The 16,975-nt window shown below is 35.6% G+C and overlaps 2 protein-coding genes and 1 pseudogene across 3 annotated transcripts; all 3 read left to right on the top strand.

Annotated features, from left to right (window-relative positions):
* Positions 1 to 1,109: 1,109 nt before the first annotated feature.
* On the top strand, positions 1,110 to 5,473 carry LOC143578004 (BTB/POZ and MATH domain-containing protein 2-like). Its single transcript, XM_077061692.1, has 4 exons — positions 1,110 to 1,513; positions 2,530 to 2,878; positions 3,657 to 3,933; positions 5,113 to 5,473. The coding sequence occupies exons 1-4, from the start codon at positions 1,131 to 1,133 to the stop codon at positions 5,289 to 5,291; spliced, it is 1,188 nt and encodes a 395-aa protein (XP_076917807.1). The 5' UTR covers positions 1,110 to 1,130; the 3' UTR covers positions 5,292 to 5,473.
* An 810-nt stretch (positions 5,474 to 6,283) lies between these two features.
* On the top strand, positions 6,284 to 7,976 carry LOC143578005 (sm-like protein LSM2). The gene is made up of 3 exons (XM_077061693.1): positions 6,284 to 6,357; positions 6,461 to 6,619; positions 7,757 to 7,976. The coding sequence occupies exons 1-3, from the start codon at positions 6,355 to 6,357 to the stop codon at positions 7,874 to 7,876; spliced, it is 282 nt and encodes a 93-aa protein (XP_076917808.1). The 5' UTR covers positions 6,284 to 6,354; the 3' UTR covers positions 7,877 to 7,976.
* Positions 7,977 to 11,909: 3,933 nt separating this feature from the next.
* LOC143578015 (protein PALE CRESS, chloroplastic-like) lies at positions 11,910 to 15,024 on the top strand (annotated as a pseudogene). Its single transcript, XR_013143200.1, has 7 exons — positions 11,910 to 12,078; positions 12,163 to 12,230; positions 12,920 to 13,114; positions 13,965 to 14,049; positions 14,180 to 14,230; positions 14,332 to 14,511; positions 14,792 to 15,024. The product of XR_013143200.1 is annotated as a protein PALE CRESS, chloroplastic-like (transcript).
* The last annotated feature ends 1,951 nt before the right edge of the window (positions 15,025 to 16,975 follow it).

The following is a 16,975-nucleotide window of genomic DNA, read 5'->3' as shown; positions in this document are numbered from 1 at the left end:
ATGAACACACGATCCATGTGATCGCTTGTTCAAACAACTTTTTTACATTGTTTATCCACAACTTGGTTTTCTCGATCACTGTTTTTAACACTTAAAAAACATCAATAGTTACACCTATGTATCCTTTTTTACTGCCTTTTGAGGTTACCATAAACATGCACTAAACATATAAAACCAACAAGTAAACATCAGTGCTTACCTCAAACTAGCTTAATACTATGTTATGATGGCTCCTAAGACTTTTAGATGACTGTGGACAAAATCTCCACTTGCTTGTTGATCACTTGGATGAAGAACAAAACTTACTTCTACGAGAAGACAAAAAGAACAATAATAATACTCCAAGAACAACAAGAATACTTCAACTATAGATATGATTTAGGACGAGCGAGTGCATGAAATGATCGTCCTAGGATCACTTTTATAGGACAAAACTGCTTGGATATCGATTAATAGTTTGCTGTAGAAAATGGCATTGAAGGAGGTACCATAAGAAGTTCAGTAACAGCATAATTATTAACTATAAAAGTAATTAGTGATAGTGAAAAAATGGGTATTGTAATTTAACTAGTGTTATACCCGACTGACGATGGTAAAAACCAAGCGTTATTGGTCCCAATTGTTAAGAAGGTAAGTCGAAGCGAATTCGTTGGTTTCGGTTACGTGAGTTGTTGTAACGAAACTAAAACAAAAAATAAATCAAAACAAATTATAAAAATTGAGGTAGGCCAATGGAGTGTTGTTGGTCGGTAAAACTCGGGCATCGGTAAAACACGAGTGTTGTCAATCTCGAGCATGGCAGTGAGTCTACGCAAATCTATTCGGCTTCCATCACGTTTGTTACGATATTAGAATTAAAACAAAAACAAAAATGTCATTTGGTTGGTTTTCATTACAGTACCAGAACTAAAACAAAACGCGGTCACATTGGAAATAAAAACACACCCAAAATGAGGTTGAACCAAAACCCCGTTGTAAATTCTTCTAATATTTATCCGTTAGAAAAACCCAACGTCTATTTAACCCCCACACCCGCAATAATAACAACTTATGCGTTGAATATTATTTCTATTTCATCATCATTCATCAACCCAAACCCTAACCCCAAATTCATCAGATTCGACCAAATTATGGGCCAGCCGTGTACGGAGCCATCGGGCCCATCCACATCGTCATCGATCACCGAAACAGTGAACGGCGAGCACGATTTCCGGATCTCGGGTTATTCATTTCTAAAGGGTTTAGGGATCGGTAAATACGTGGCGTCTGATACGTTTAACGTTGGTGGGTATTCATGGGCGGTGTATTTTTACCCGGATGGCAAGAGTACGGAGGATAACGCCAGCTATGTGTCGTTGTTTATTGCGTTGGCGAGTGACGGGTCGGATGTTCGGGCGTTGTTTGAGTTGACTTTGATTGACCAGAGTGGGAATGAGAGGCATAAGGTTCATACTCATTTCGGTAGAGCCTTGGAGAGCGGCCCATATACGCTTAAGTACCGCGGGAGTATGTGGTAAGATGCTAACGGTTAATTGGTTGATTATGATTGAATGATTGATCTTTGTGTTTGAATTTTGGGTGGTTTAATTAGGTTGGTATGAAAATAGAAATAAGGTTTTATACGGGCCTGTATGATATGTGGAAAAGGTTGCACGTGACGGTTTCAAGGTGGTTTAAGTGTTTAACAAAAGTTGCACTTTTTACAGCTTGTATAACTTTACTGAAATTGACTGATGTGACAGTGGTGTTTATGTATATTGTGTATATATATATATATATTTATATGGCTCATATGACAATATACAGCCCATTTGATATGTGGAAAGATGAATGCTTTATTGGTTGATTGTGTTTGAATTTTGGATGGTTTGATTAGATTGATGTATTTAAAGTTGTTTAGTATTTTATTAACTAACCAAAGGGAGTTTGGCCCAATGGTATATGTAGGCGGATTTAGTAGTAGAATATAAGATTAGCTGAGACACACCACTTGCAAATCATACGGGCCATATAAGGTTATACGGGCCCTTTTGTATAGCCTTATATGACCCATATGGTGTGAGGAAATGGTTACACAGGCTCTTATGAAACTAAAATATGATTTTATTCGAGCCCGTATGATAGTGAAAAAAGACTATACGAGACCGTTTTAGGAGGTCTGCGAAAGTTACACCGCCTGTATAACCTTATACAACCCGGTTAACTCGGCTGGAGTTGGCAGATGTGACAGTATATGACGCGCATAAAGTTATAATCCGTGTGATAAGTGGGCTTTGGCGTATAGCATCACCCTTATTAACCTGTTAGGATTGAATTTTGTTTTTTGTTCGAGTTTTATTTTTAAATCCATTCTCTGTGATTTATCTGTTTTGTTTGTTTAGTTGCATAATCTGTTTCTTTGTTCAGTTTTTTAGTCATGATGTGTTTATAAACAAATGATTATTATTTGATAATGACAGTGAACACCTTTTGATTGTTTCATGTAATACAATAAACCAAAATGACTCATTTAATTGTGAAATATTACAGGGGATACAAGCGTTTTTTCAAAAGATCTACTTTAGAAGGATCAGACTATCTAAAAGACAACTGCCTTCAAGTTCATTGCTGTGTTGGCGTTGTCCGGTCCCACACAGAGGGTCCTAAATCCTACTCTATCCATGTGCCCCCTTCTGATATCGGGCAGCACTTCGGGCAGCTTCTTGAGTGTGGAAAGGGCACTGATGTTTCCTTTGAAGTAAATGGAGAAACCTTTGCTGCCCATAAACTGGTTCTTGCAGCCCGCTCACCAGTTTTCCGGGCCCAACTTTTTGGCCCAATGAAAGACCCAAATGCCCATTGCATCAAAGTTGAAGACGTCGAAGCCCCTGTTTTTAAGGTTTGCTTTTTCAAATATTTTAACGGTATTTAAGGGTGGGTTAATGGGCTGGACTCGGTTCAATCCACCCAAAGCACTTGTTTCCAAAGTTTTTTACTTTTTATAAGTACCTATAATATCTCAATAATAATCTACTTTTTTTTTTTAAATAAAGTGATATAAGAGGGTTTACGTGTTGAAAAAAAATAGTTTTGTTTGATATGTAATCTATTTAACTAGGCCTGTAAAGAACCAAATGTTTAGTGAACCGTTAGACAGGAAGTTCATTTAATATGCGAATGAACATGAACACGAAGACATGTTCCTTTTGTTCATTTATGTTCACTTGCGTTCACTCACTTGTCTGTTCCCTTACGCTTGTTTAAAGATTCATTCAAATTTGTTTCTTACTACTAATATTAATTAATATTAATTTAAAATCAATTTGATTTTCATATTTTAAAACTTTTAAGTTCAATGATCTAAAATCAATTGGATATCTTTGCTTATATTTTAAAATGTTGTATGTAACTGTAATGATGATGGTGTTTTAGGCTTTAATTTGGATACTCGCCTTTGCTTTTAGTTGGTGTTCATATATGTTCAGTTACATTCGTTTGTTTATATTCATTTTTGTTCATGAATTGTTAATCTAGAATATTAACGAATGAACACAAACAAACATGAACACATCCATTTTCTTAATGAACGAGCATGAATAAGCCCCGCCTGTGTTCAGTTCGTTTGCAGGCCTCTATCTAATTCATCTGACCTGTTTCTGTAATGTTGGTTTTTGCAGGCATTACTTCATTTTATATACTGGGATAAACTGCCTGACATGGAAGAGTTAACGGGCCTGATTACAAAATGGGCTTCAACATTGATGTATCAGCATTTGCTTGCAGCTGCTGACCGATACGGGTTAGAGAGGCTTTGTATGTTATGTGAATCTAATCTTTGTGAAGATGTTGCCATTAATACAGTTGCCACAACATTAGCATTGGCTGAACAACATCATTGTCTTCAGTTGAAATCCGTGTGTCTTAAGTTTGTTTCTTTGCCCGAGAATCTCAGAGGTAAAATACATCTGTTAATATGATTTACTAAGTTCTCTAGTTTTTTGAAGAAAAAGAAATTGGGAGGTTGTTATATTGATCAAAAATAGATGTTGGGCTACTTTTTCGCCCATATGCTCTTTTGACATATTGAATCTGGAGGTCACGGATTCGAGTCGTGGAAACTGGAAACACCCTCTTGCATAAATGCAGGGTGAGGATGCGTACAGCGGGCCTGAGTCAGCCCGACACTCTCTGGATTCTGCGCATCTGGGAGCCTTGTGCACCTGGTTTGCCCGTTTCTTTTCTACTTTACCAATTTGACCCTTTGGTGAAAATAACCAGCTCATAAGCATATGGTTGGATTGATGACCGAAACTTGGTTACAATGCTTAACGGTGTGTGCCAATATAAATTAAGGGTGTTAATTGTGTAGGATTTGCTGCCCATATTTTTATGTGTGAAAAAATATCAACCCTAACGCACACTTAAATACCCATTTATTTAAATTGTAAATGCGTTAATCGGGTTGGTGGGTTGTAACAAGTGAGTTAAATGGGTTAGCGGGTTGACATGTTTAATTAAACAGGTTGGTGGGTTGACCTGTTTAATTATTAAAATGGTTAAACATGTGAACCTGAACACGGCCCGTTTAGCTATGCAGGTCAACACAAACATGACTGTTTGACCCATTTTATTAAAAATGCCTTGTTGATGGGTAGTAATCAAGTTGTAAATGTGTTGGGTGGTTAAAATTGGATTAAACGGGCCATAATCGGGTTGACCTGTCTAAATAACCAAGTGGGTGGGTTGACCTGTTAAATTAACAAGGTTAAACAACTCAACCTGAACAAGACCCATTATTAAACAAGTCAACTCAAACATGACCCATTTTAATTAAGAAGGCCAACTCTTACACCGTTCTTTAAAACGGGTTAGGTGAGTTAACCCAAAACCTGTTTATTTTCTTGTCATGTTGTGTTCGATATCGCCACCCACGATATAAGTGATGCAATCTGTTTGTATGTGGCAAAAAGGGTGGGCAACTTTTGGCAAAAACGGGTTGAGCCAACTCTTTTTTTTTAGTAATAGTTAGTAAAGTGAGCATATGTTATAAGTAGTTACATAAACTTTCATTTCTTGTCTTTTTTAATCAGCATATGATTAAATTATAAATCTAAAACTTCTGTTGTTGTTCAGCTGTGATGCAGACAGACGGTTTTGACTACTTAAAAGAAAGCTGCCCGCATGTGTTGACTGAGCTACTGGAACACGTGGCCAGAAACAACGAGCATTCTCTAGCGGTTTGCAGTCACCCAAATGCGATCATACTGGATGGAAGTGATGTTCATGGTAGACGGGTTAAACCCAGACTGTAACTTTACACCTTGTTCCAGCCTTAGAAACAAATGTAAACCTGTGTGACTGACTGTGTCTGCTATTTAGTGTTGATTGTGAGAAAGTTTGGCTGGTTTGTGTTTTTGGACATTTTTAAGGTTGTTATACATATGTTGTATCTGAACTGCTCATGGAATGCAGGGGTTTTCTCATCCATTATCCCGTCTGTCGTTTTTCGCCTGTTAACGTGTTAGAAATCACAATCTCGACTTAAAAATATGTACGATCTCAGACGAAGTAAATGCATTGATCGTTTATATATAAGAATTTGGTTATTGGTGTAGTAGTGTAGATTTTATGCATATTGAAACTGTCAGCTACTTATAAATGAAATGCTATACTTGACCACGTTAGAAGTACCTTTTTTTTTTTTGAACGGTGACTTTTATAGTGGTTGAATAATCAGCCATAGCTCTTGGAGAGAGTCCCAACCGCCCCACTTGGAATAGTTTTTAAGGATAGCTTTTAACTATAATGACTATTAAATTTCAATAATTTTCAACTGTTAAAAAGCTCTTTATAAAACAGAACATGAAACTGGTTTACTGTTGGTGATACCATTGGGTGTTGATTGTTTGCGAGGTACATATGACCTTGTCATGTTTTTTACTGTTGGAAATTATCCAAACTTTTTTTTATTATGGTTTATTTAGGTTATATAACCTAACTTTAGGCTGAATATAATCGGCTAACATGAGTTAAAAAACAAATTATAACTTACATGGTGACGGGTTTGACTGTTACTGTTGCGATGAATACAATAGTTGGTGTCTATAGACGGTTACTGTTGATGGTACTGGTCTATTTAAACCCGTTATTATAAGTCATAAAACAAACAAATTTTACATAAACCAATTTAGTTAAAGAAAATAATGAAGGATAATATTTGAAAATAACGAAGGATAATATTTGAAAAATTGATTAATTTACGATGGAGTGACTATTATTATTATTATTATTAGGGCCCGGCTACTATATTAATTTGGCAAAGGGGCAGGCAGGCACGCACACTCTCGCTCTTGCTCTTAGACCAAACCCTAGAAAATGGTAATCATTCATTCTTCTCTTTGATAGATGTTTTATATTATAAACTTGAATTTGAGATGAATTGAGGTTGTTAAGGAGAGAGTTTGATTGATAATTGGCGCAGTTGTTCTTCTCGTATTTCAAGGATTTGGTAGGAAGAGAGGTAACGGTGGAGCTGAAGAATGATTTGGCGATAAGAGGGACACTGCATTCGGTGGATCAGTATCTCAATATCAAACTCGAGAACACCAGAGTCGTTGATCAGGACAAGTTCCCTCACATGGTAATGTGGTATGGGATGAGTAACATTATATAACTCTTAATAACTAACGTTTTTTATAAAAAAATTTGTATGTTAGTTATTTGAGTGTAGTTTAATCACTTTTTATATCTATATTTACGATTACAATTATCAAAATTAGCTTGTACCCGTATCTATGTTTTGTTACACATATGTAAATTTTGTTATTACATAAATTTTAAACATATGTAAACTTGTGATTTATATGTGTAGAAAAAATTTATATATGAAATATGATAAAACTACTTTCAAATAATGTTCATATATAAAAAACATTAAAAAAATGTTTGGTTGTTAAGAGTTCCTTTAAGTTCTTAACTTTTTTGGAATTTTTAAAGGATACTAACCTGATATATATATAACAATGTTCTTTGTGACTAGGGAAGGTTGTTTTAGTTATTTTCGGAGTATATATAAAAAAGACATATGCACCATTTTGGACTAGGAGGGCCTGTACAGATTTTAAAGTATAAATATTACAAGATTAAAGAGAAAAATAGCATCGACATTGGCCCGTTCAAGTTTTAAGCAAACACTTGATTATCAAACGGGGACTCAATGTGTGTGCATATATATATGTAAGTTTGAAAATTACATATAATGTGTGTGTGTGTGTGTTTGTAACTTTGAAAAATTGCATATAAAAATTCCAATCTGATTAAGCCCGCATTAATCGCTAGTCGGTATTCCACCGACCGACTAGCGTCTAGCTAGTTTTACAACACTGCTAGTATGTATGTAGAATAGTTCATAGGTAAAACATTAAAAGGTTATCAGGTGAAACAATCATCAGGTGAACTTGAGTGGTTACTGGTTAGGTTTTAGACAATAGACATATCCATGGTGAAAAATATAAGTGCAAGACAATCTTATAATATGCCCTCATAATTACTACTATGAAAGCTTATAAATTTTTTCTGATGTACTTCAAAACACGACACACCTTTTGGCTCTTTACTTACTAATGGGTTGATTAGGATTTAGGGGTAGGCTTTATCATCTGCAATGGGTCTAATAGGTAAACAAAATATATGTGTGAAAATGAAACTGGTCGATAATAGCGTTTGAAATTGTGTTGAGATTAACGGCTTTGTTGTTTTATGTTTGTTGAAATGGCAGCTTTCAGTGAGGAACTGTTTCATCAGGGGATCAGTAGTGAGGTATGTGCAGTTACCACCAGATGGAGTCGACATCGACCTGCTTCATGATGCCACTAGGAGGGAAGCTCGGGGCGGTTAGACTGTCACATATGTAGTGTGTTTTACATGTGTTTGTTAACTAGATTCTTGTTGAACAACTTCGAATTTTGGATATTATTTGTAATTTCTTCTTTTGTTTATCATCTTCTTTCGCTTGGTGAGGCAATTATACAAACTACCAGAATCTTTTTTTACAAATATACTCTACTATTATAAGAAAAGCCAAAAGAAAGAGGAAATTGTATGTTTAAAGGGTCTTAGCTTTTATTCTTTTAATGAAGCGGGTCGTCCTATTTAAACCCTTTTAACAATCAGGTTGCGGTTGGGTTTAAAATTTGTCATAACTAATTCATTTAATAAACTGATCATGTTCGTGTTGACGTGTATGGTTAAACGGGTCGTGCTGAAGTTGACATGTTAGCCCGTTTAGTTAAAAGGTTGACCCCCTAACCCATTTATTATGACCCGTCATTTGATTAACACATGTACAAATTGATTACTACTCCCCAACCCATTTGGCATATTTAGAGAAGTCTCAATATTAATCACACCATCGGCTAACAATTCATCGTCGGTTATTTCGGGTCAGTCTCAATATTCCGGACCAACGCTACTAATTAGTGTATATTTCAAGGATAATTTGATCCACGCCGTACTCTTTTATAAGTGAAGAGTTCATAGAACTCAAGAAGATGTTTATATAGAGTAATCGCTATGTTATTGATGATAACATCCTTTAAGCATCGATTTCTCCTCTTATTCCTATCAAATACAATGGTATTTATGTCAAGGGAATGAATATTTAGTGGGGACCCTCTCTAACGTTTTGATGGTAACCCCCCCCCCCCCCCCCCCCTTATTGATGAGATTTTTCTTACATTCTTTTTGTTCTCTGCCACGTTGTCACACCCCAGTCTAGGGCTTAGGAGTGTGACCCATAAGTTGGTATCGTAATTGTAAATAAATCAGAATTACGTTTAGTTTGCGGAAGACTTATAAATTTTAAGGATCGAAATATAATATTTACATAAAAGACGGGATTATAGAATACCCGTTTGAGTTAACAAAAGATTACTTGTTTATGTTACAAAACCAAAACCACCATATATTAAGTTTTACAAAATAAAATCCGAGCCATCGGATATATAAGCACTTCGTCACTCCAAGTGCTAAACTTGTTCACCTGCAAAATGTGAGAAAATACGTCAGCAACGAATGCTGGTGAACACGCTGACGCATAAATACTTTTTTTTACTTTATTACCCCTCGAGACTACGCCTGCCTCGGCCCAACGTGGCTTAGGAATAACAAAGTCAAATAACACATTATAAACTAGAGCCTCTACACTAAGTCACCTCACAAACACCGCAGCGTTTGACTTAGTTAAGTACCCGTAAATATACACAACGGTCGTACTCCCTACAGGAGAGCGTCCTACGACCAAGGGTGGTGCGATCGTGCCCATACATCGCATAGTACCACCTATGTAAGGATCCAGACATATGTATACCACAGCCTGAGGGCTAGGTTCATACTCATAGTTATAACGGTTTTAGGAACACATAGTTCCTTGTAAACAATTTCATATAACAAGTTGACTCATTTTGAAAACAAGTTTAAAAGTTTGGGGGCGTATTCACCTTGTCTCTTTAAGATCGGCTTCACTCACCGTCCAAGGGTCTTTCCCTTTCTTTATCTCGCACCTATAGTACGAGTATAAATATTTGTTAGTCGGATACACGATCCGGCTTAAGACTGTTAGTCTTATATCTTAATCCTCGATTGAACCTTTAGTTCAATTCTTTATTTACTTAAAAACTTCCAGTTTAAAAGTAAATTATAAACCTTTAGTTTATATTGAAACCCGACGTTTCTTCTTCTCCAAGAAACGTAATCTTTTCTTTTATTATTTAAGAATACTCTTTATTCATTAAATAATATTTTCATAACAAAGAATATATATACATATATACTTACACACATATATATGTAATTCATAACATTTAATAATCAAACTTCTATTCGTTTCTTTGTTATGTTTTCTTTTCTTTTCTTTTATCGAGGTATCGAACCTCGACTTAAAGCCAAAGTCTTTAATATAATATTGAATTATATTGAATTCGTTATTACGCCTAACCTCGTTGGCGTACAGAAACCCTAGGGACTCGAGCAGCACTCCAACGCCGCTTCACTTTTCTCAACACGCTAATCGAGAAACGCCAAATCTTCAACACTCATTGGCACGAACTTTGAGAACAAACACCATCTTGGTTGTATGTGGGTGGAGGGTGGCACACACTTTCGAGGAAACGCCGTATACAACAAAGGATCGGGGCACGCTTAACGAGGTATTATGGCACGTTTATCAAGGTATGGCTAGAGAGATGTTAGAGAGAAGTGAGAGCTGTGTTTGGTGTGCAGAATAAAGTGCCCATGGTCGCTATTTATAGGCGATTTCTGGAACCCCATCACGGTACGCGATGGGTCCCTCAGCAGACCTATCGCGTACCGCGATATAGGTCTGCTAACGCACAGCGTAGACCTGCCACGTGTCGACACGTGGCAGGTGCCACTCCACGTGGCGGCAGTGTTGCCACGTGGTGACACGTGGCGGCAGTGTTGCCACGTGGTGCCACGTGGCACACGTGTCACTCATTGTCAGACACCCCATCGCGGTACGCGATGGGTGTCTCCTCTGACTCATCGCGTAGCGCGATGGGTCAGGAAAACCAAATTTTCATTTTTAACCCTCAAGTTTGGATTTTGGCAAATTTTAATCCCTAGACTTTGAAAAGTTGATACTTTAAACTCGAAATTTTCACGTTGTTACACACGTCACCTAAGTGGTCCCTTAAACTGGTCGTATTCTCTTGGTGTGAATTCCATGCTACGCAATGCATCGTAAGCTTCCTACTACCTTCGAATATTCTTTCCCTTGTAGTATATTCTCTCTTGTACTTGATAGGAATAGGAGGAGAAATCGGTACTTGAATCATGTAAAATTATGTAAAAACCATTTATAATTCGTATATAATCAATAACATGATGATGACTTGTTTAGTTATGCGAACTCTTTAATAGTGAAATGGGTTATTTATGTAAAAATTAACTTTATTTCTATTACATGATTTTTATGTAAATTAATTTAATAAAGGCATGAATAGCTCGTATAGTTTATAGAGTTAATTACACAAACAATTCCACTAGTTATTAAAAATGTAAAAATAGTCATTTGAAATTCATAAAACTAACATTTTATTCCTTCAAACTTACAATTGTTGTAAACTTAACCTCATAAGTAAGTAAAAGTAAGAGCATCTTTAACGTCAAACCTCTACATCAGTTTTCAAACTTTATTCAAAACACTCATTTCTTTTACAACAATAACCCTCCACAAAACCCACTAAATTACCATGCTTCCGGCTTCTTGTTAGAACTCACAAACCGCGTCTGCAAACTTACCCTCCACGAGGTGTGGCTCCTTTTTACCCGCACCTACTCCGCCTAGATCCGGACCTCGGTATATGTAGCACGTTGGAGGTGCTCAAACAATTAAAACCAAATCATATGGACCAATTTTCTAATTATATCTGAAATTTTAATAAAACTCTAGAATTAGGGGTGTTTGGCCTAGCTTTTTTAGCAAAGCTTATAGCTTTTTTAGCTTTTTTTTATAAAATAAGCTTCATTTGGTGTTTGGTTTAGCTTTTTTAGCTTAGGCTTAGAAGCTTATATAAGCTAATTTGTAGAAGCTTTTTTAGCTTATTTGAAGAAGCTTATTTGTTTAAGGGGGTAAATGGGTAAATTACTCATTTGCCTTCAAATGGTGATGGATTAATAATATTGAAGTAACTCATTACTATAACAAATTAAAAATGATTGATTTAACAACTTATTAAGATGTATAATCAACTTGTAGAATATAAGCTAATCCAAACACTTAAAAAAAACTTATCAAATAATATAAAATAAGCTATAAGCTTTAAAAAGATATAAGCATAAGCACAAAAATATAAGCCTTAAGGAGTTGCTCGTTCTTTTTTTATTTTCAAAAATAATTCATACGGTATTAACAAAATTTTCAAGGTGAGTAGAAATTGAAAACCAGCAAGCAAGATAAGAATAAGAAGATGATGCAGGCGGCAGTAGCACAAGTCTTCCGGCCATTGTTTCTTCCTACAACCACCATCATCACCACTCTCTCAACTTCTTCAAATCTTAGTTTCCCTAACAAATTCCCATGTCAGTATCCTTACAACACTCGTTATGAATATTATTATTTTGGTGGTCAATTTAATAGGGTTTTGTTTGTTTGTTTGTTTCCAGATGTGTGCAGGTGCAAGAAGCTTGAAGAGGAAGCTTTAGAAGGCCTCCCTCAAGACTTTCATGATGAAGTAAGTCACTCACTCTAATTCAAAAGGCTATTTCTTGTTTTTCATTTTTATATATCTGAAAGGTTTTATTTTTATTCAAATTTTTAGCTTTATCTTTCATTGGTTCTGTTCTATATTCTTCATATTTGCTAATTTCTTTAAAATCTTCAAGTTCTGAGCTTTAAATTTATGTAATTTTTAGCTTTATCTCTGCTAGATTCTTCATATTTGTTAATTTCTTGAAAATTTTCAAGTTCTAAGCTTGCAATTTATGTAATTTTTAGCTTTATCTCTGCTAGATTCTTCATATGAAATTTATGTAATTCTTCATATTAGTTCATTTCTTGAATATCTTCAAGTTCTGAGCTTGAAATTTATGTAACTTTTAGCTTTATCTCTGCTAGAATTTTCAAATCTGCTAAATTTTTGAAAATTTTCAATTTCTAGCTTGAAATTTATCTTTAAAAGGAGTTCAGTCAAGTGGGTTAAACACTCTCAAAAGTTGCTCAAAAGTCTATTTTTAACACAAATTCGGCCCATTTCAACCCGTATAAAAATCACCTGGTTTTGACCCGTTATCCAACCCGCCCGCTCTCGTCACTTTGCAACGTCTGTTTTAGTGATCCAGATGGTCTTTTCAGGGAGTTTGATGGTTTTTGTTTCCCTATAATGTGTGGTTTTTATATTATATTATAATATGTGGTTTTTAGGAATGGCAAGCCCGTCAACGAGAAAAGACCAAAGAATTGGAGAGGTTACGCCAAGAAGAAGATGAAGAAGATGAAAGAATAGTTGATGAGTATCGGGAAATCGGCATGTTGTTGAAGGGTTATCCACAAGAAGAAGTTTTTAAGGCAAAGAAATTGGTATCCAGTTTTCTAAAATCTGCTGAAGAAATCGAAGAGGTAATCATTTGCTATGAATTCAAGATTTATGTCAACTAAACTTATAGATGATTTTCCCCAAACGTATTTTCGATGCATACAATTAGGCCTGTAAACAAACTGAACCGTTTGGCTGGAAGTTCATTTTTGTTCCTTTGTTTAATTAACGAACAAACATGAACAGAAGTTTTTTCTCACTTAGTTAAACAAGCAAACATGAGCATATGCTCCGTTCATTCGTTTATCTTTGTAAATGTTCTTTTATGTGCATGTTTGTTACTTTACATTTGTTAATATATTTATTTAGATTTTTTAGGCCTGTTAAAGTTTAGTATAGTTTAATATTTTTTTTGTAGGCCCAACATATTGCTGTTGACAATTACTTTTAATCGGTTCTAGCTCAGTTATGTTCAGCTATGTTCGTTCATTTACGTTTAGGAACTGTTCGGTTGTACTGTTAACGAACGTACATGTTCATTTTCTTAACGAACGAACATGAATAAGAAACCCCTGTTCATTTAGTTGTTCGTGTTCAATCGTTTGTTTGGTTAAAGTTAGACGAATGAACACGAGCATGCTACCTTTGTTTTCGTTCGATTCGTTTACAAGCCTACATACAATTTCTTATATATATATATATATGTATATATCTTCATATTTTTAGATTATTATTCTAGTAATATGGTTTTGGTAATCATATATAACGCATTAACTACTTATAACAAGATTAAAAAGTGGGTTGCAGGTCAACCTGACCCGTTACCATTTTACCACATCAACCTGATCCACACATTTTCCATAATCTTGATTTTCAATTTCATGAAAAATAGTTTGTGAATATTATGAATCCATCTTATTTTCTTGTTCACAGAAAATTGAGGAAGCTGCAGAGAGGTGAACTGGATGAACTTGTTCTTATGGTCATCTGGACCCGTCTTGATCTTGCTCGCCGTGATGTATGCTTCCACTATTAATATTATTTTCATTTTACCTGTTTGAGCCGTTAGTAATAAAACATGATCCAACATGTTCATAAGCCAATGGGTCAAAATTGACGTCTAATTTTATTCAAACATAAATTTTCAGGAAGAAAAAGATGCTATAAGAAGTCTTGATTTGTTATACAGGCGGGTCGAGGTATGCTCTGTTGCGTTTCTGTCAACCCGTTACAGATTTTTGCTTAAACTTCTCGTTTCTTATTTACTGAACGGTTCTATTAAAAATTTGATCTTTTTCAGACTGAAATTTTGAAAAGACAAGCGAGTCCAGCAATGAGACTGCTTAATGATCTTTTAATAATGCATGATGGATATGATGATGAAGGGTGGCTCAAAGCATGTAAAAAACGCATGATTGAAACATTCCCTCGAGAAGACCCGTTTAGTCTCTTGGTCCCCGCTGGATTTGATCTTGATAAGGTATAAATTTGCTTAGGCGACATGATAACGGGCCGGGTTGGGTAACGGATTAAAAAAGGTTTGGGTCAAAACAGATATTAGTTTTTCGGGTCAAAACATGTTTTTTCCAAGAATCAGTTCCAGTTTGACCCTGCTTTGACTTTTGCTGACCCAAACCAGTTTGGGCCCAGAACCCGATTTGTGCACCTTTACTATGAACTTTGACTGTTAAGTTTATCAAGTTGACTGTTTTATAACAATATACAGCCTCGGTTGACTCGTTTTCTTTTATGTGAATTAGCACCATGGGCCTCTAGGTAGATCTGCAATGGAAGCTGACAATCTTCTTCTAAGAATCGATTTTATACGTGAGGTTGATACATTGCTAAAAGAAGTTAAGCCTACAGAAACCGTTGGATCAAATACCGAGGCGCTTGATCCTCAATCGGTTGCAAGTAGGTTAAAGGAACAAGAGAAGAAGAAAGTGATTAGGCAAGTTGAAGCTCTTATCTTGCCATAAAACTTAGTTGGTAGATTTATAGCAATTTATTATTTAGGTTATCAAGTTATTGTTTAATTTTTGTGAGTTTGTTGTAGCTATAGATATAGCAATTTAATTTATGTTGTGTTATGTATATTTATATTTAAATTATTTAGTTATGTTGTGTTATTTTTATTTATATTTAAAGAGCTGAATCAAATGGAATCATGCTATATATATTTATTTTTCAAAATTAGACAAGTAGTAGGGCTGCTCCAGACCCTATACAGGGCCCGGACGACCTCTAAAGCACGATTTCAGTAAGAGCCTGAAACATTTAAAAAAAATTATGTGTATAAATTTTCTTTAACCTTAATTAGTGAATTGTGGTGAAATGATTGAAAAGAAGTCAATAAGGGCCCAAATTTTTTAACTAAGTCTAAACATTAAACAATCTAATAAAGTATGGGCCGAGTAATGAAATACTACAATTATCGTCAATCTTTTGAAAAACTTATTTTATATAAGGGTCATTTTTTAATACTCTTATTGTGCATTCGAATTCTTGAAGACAATGGTGACAAGTAGATCAGTAGATGTACTATATCAACATATAATATCATTTGAGTGGGTTCAAAGGTATTATAACAGTAGTGTATGAGTGGGTTATAGGAACAAATGATGTTGAGAAGCAAGTAGGATATGAGTGCGTTCTAAAGTATTATGATCAAAGTGGTGATTATAAAAGCAGTGTAGCACATCATGCACCATCTATTAACTGATTTTTAAAACTTTGTTAAATTATATGGAAGAGTAAATTATAATGAGCATCCTTATGATATGGAGGAATATATCATTAGTTTATTTTCAAGAAATTGCATCAATCATTTCTATTGTCCACCCGGGCCATCATAAATGGATGGGGCACTAAACTTGTTCCAACCGAGCTCGCCCGGTAGTGTTAAGACTGTTAGTAACACCCCCCCCCCCCCCCAAGTAGACCACGTGAGCAACATTTTCAACTACTGGAACTCAGAGAGTAACTCACATAAATGTGTGGAGACGAGACCAAAAGGAGAAGCGAGCAACTGAGTTTGGGCTAACACATCGGCCCTACTATTTTGAGTACTTGTGAGTGAAAATTAGGTGTGAAGGTCTTATTGGATGTTTAAGGGTGTTGTAGTCCCGTCCCCTGGAGCAGGGGGCGAAGCATGCTTATGACCCAGAGTAACCCCCCCCCCCCCCCCTTTTGTTGTTGCTCAATAATGTGAATTTAGTAAACGTCTCAATAGGGTTTCTTTTATGCACATTACAAAACTTTCTGCAATCGCATTCTAGTAATTACCTCATATACATGTTTTAAAACACATGTCAACAATTGATCATTTGATCAAATTAAATAAACAGACAATTCAGCAAAATATACCTTGAATATGTTAGGATTTGTGAAGGCTTTGGGCCCGTTTTGATCTTATGGATGTTGACTTCAGAAGCACAAATGGGTCAGTTCTAGTTGTTTTACTCGAGCCCATATTTATATTTCTTGGTTTCTAAGTTACTAACTATAATTAGTCTTTATATAAACCAAGGTATGTAATTGTAATTTGTGATTTTGAGCATAATGAAACAACCTAGTCCTGTGGATGTAGGTTCGTCAGTAGGATCGAACCTCTAAATTATTGTGATGTTTATATTTTCTATTTGCGTGTTTTAATTATTTGTGTTGTCACTTCGTAATTGCCACCTAACAAGTGGTATCAGATCGTCAGGCTCGTTTCTACTTTTCGATCAACCCCCAGTTTCTATAGCGCGTTTCTACATGTATAGATTCCGCCTTAACGCACGGGTTACAAGCATAGCGACATAATTTCACGATAACGTAACAAACAGAACCTATACCGATCAAGACAACAAGTTCCGGTCACATCCCCGCTGCATCGAGCAGTTATAAATAGGGGCGTTAATTCCTGACACGGCCCGAAACCCAACACGAACCCGACACGA

This window comes from Bidens hawaiensis, unplaced genomic scaffold (assembly GCF_021521415.1).
Source record: "Bidens hawaiensis isolate Kalapana, Puna unplaced genomic scaffold, B.hawaiensis_p1.1 tig00028994_1, whole genome shotgun sequence".
Classification (NCBI taxonomy): Eukaryota; Viridiplantae; Streptophyta; class Magnoliopsida; order Asterales; family Asteraceae; genus Bidens; species Bidens hawaiensis.
The sequence above is the reverse complement of the archived record's forward strand: the minus strand, read 5'-3'. Positions and strand labels throughout refer to the sequence as shown.

Bases quoted from the DNA above. Each gene is read 5' to 3' on its own strand.
- LOC143578004 (XM_077061692.1), top strand. From the start codon at position 1,131: ATGGGCCAGCCGTGTACGGAGCCATCGGGCCCATCCACATCGTCATCG. The intron at 2,879-3,656 runs GTTTGCTTTTTC...TGGTTTTTGCAG, and splicing joins TCGAAGCCCCTGTTTTTAAG to GCATTACTTCATTTTATATA. The intron at 3,934-5,112 runs GTAAAATACATC...GTTGTTGTTCAG, and splicing joins TTTGCCCGAGAATCTCAGAG to CTGTGATGCAGACAGACGGT.
- LOC143578005 (XM_077061693.1), top strand. The intron at 6,620-7,756 runs GTAATGTGGTAT...TTGAAATGGCAG, and splicing joins AGGACAAGTTCCCTCACATG to CTTTCAGTGAGGAACTGTTT.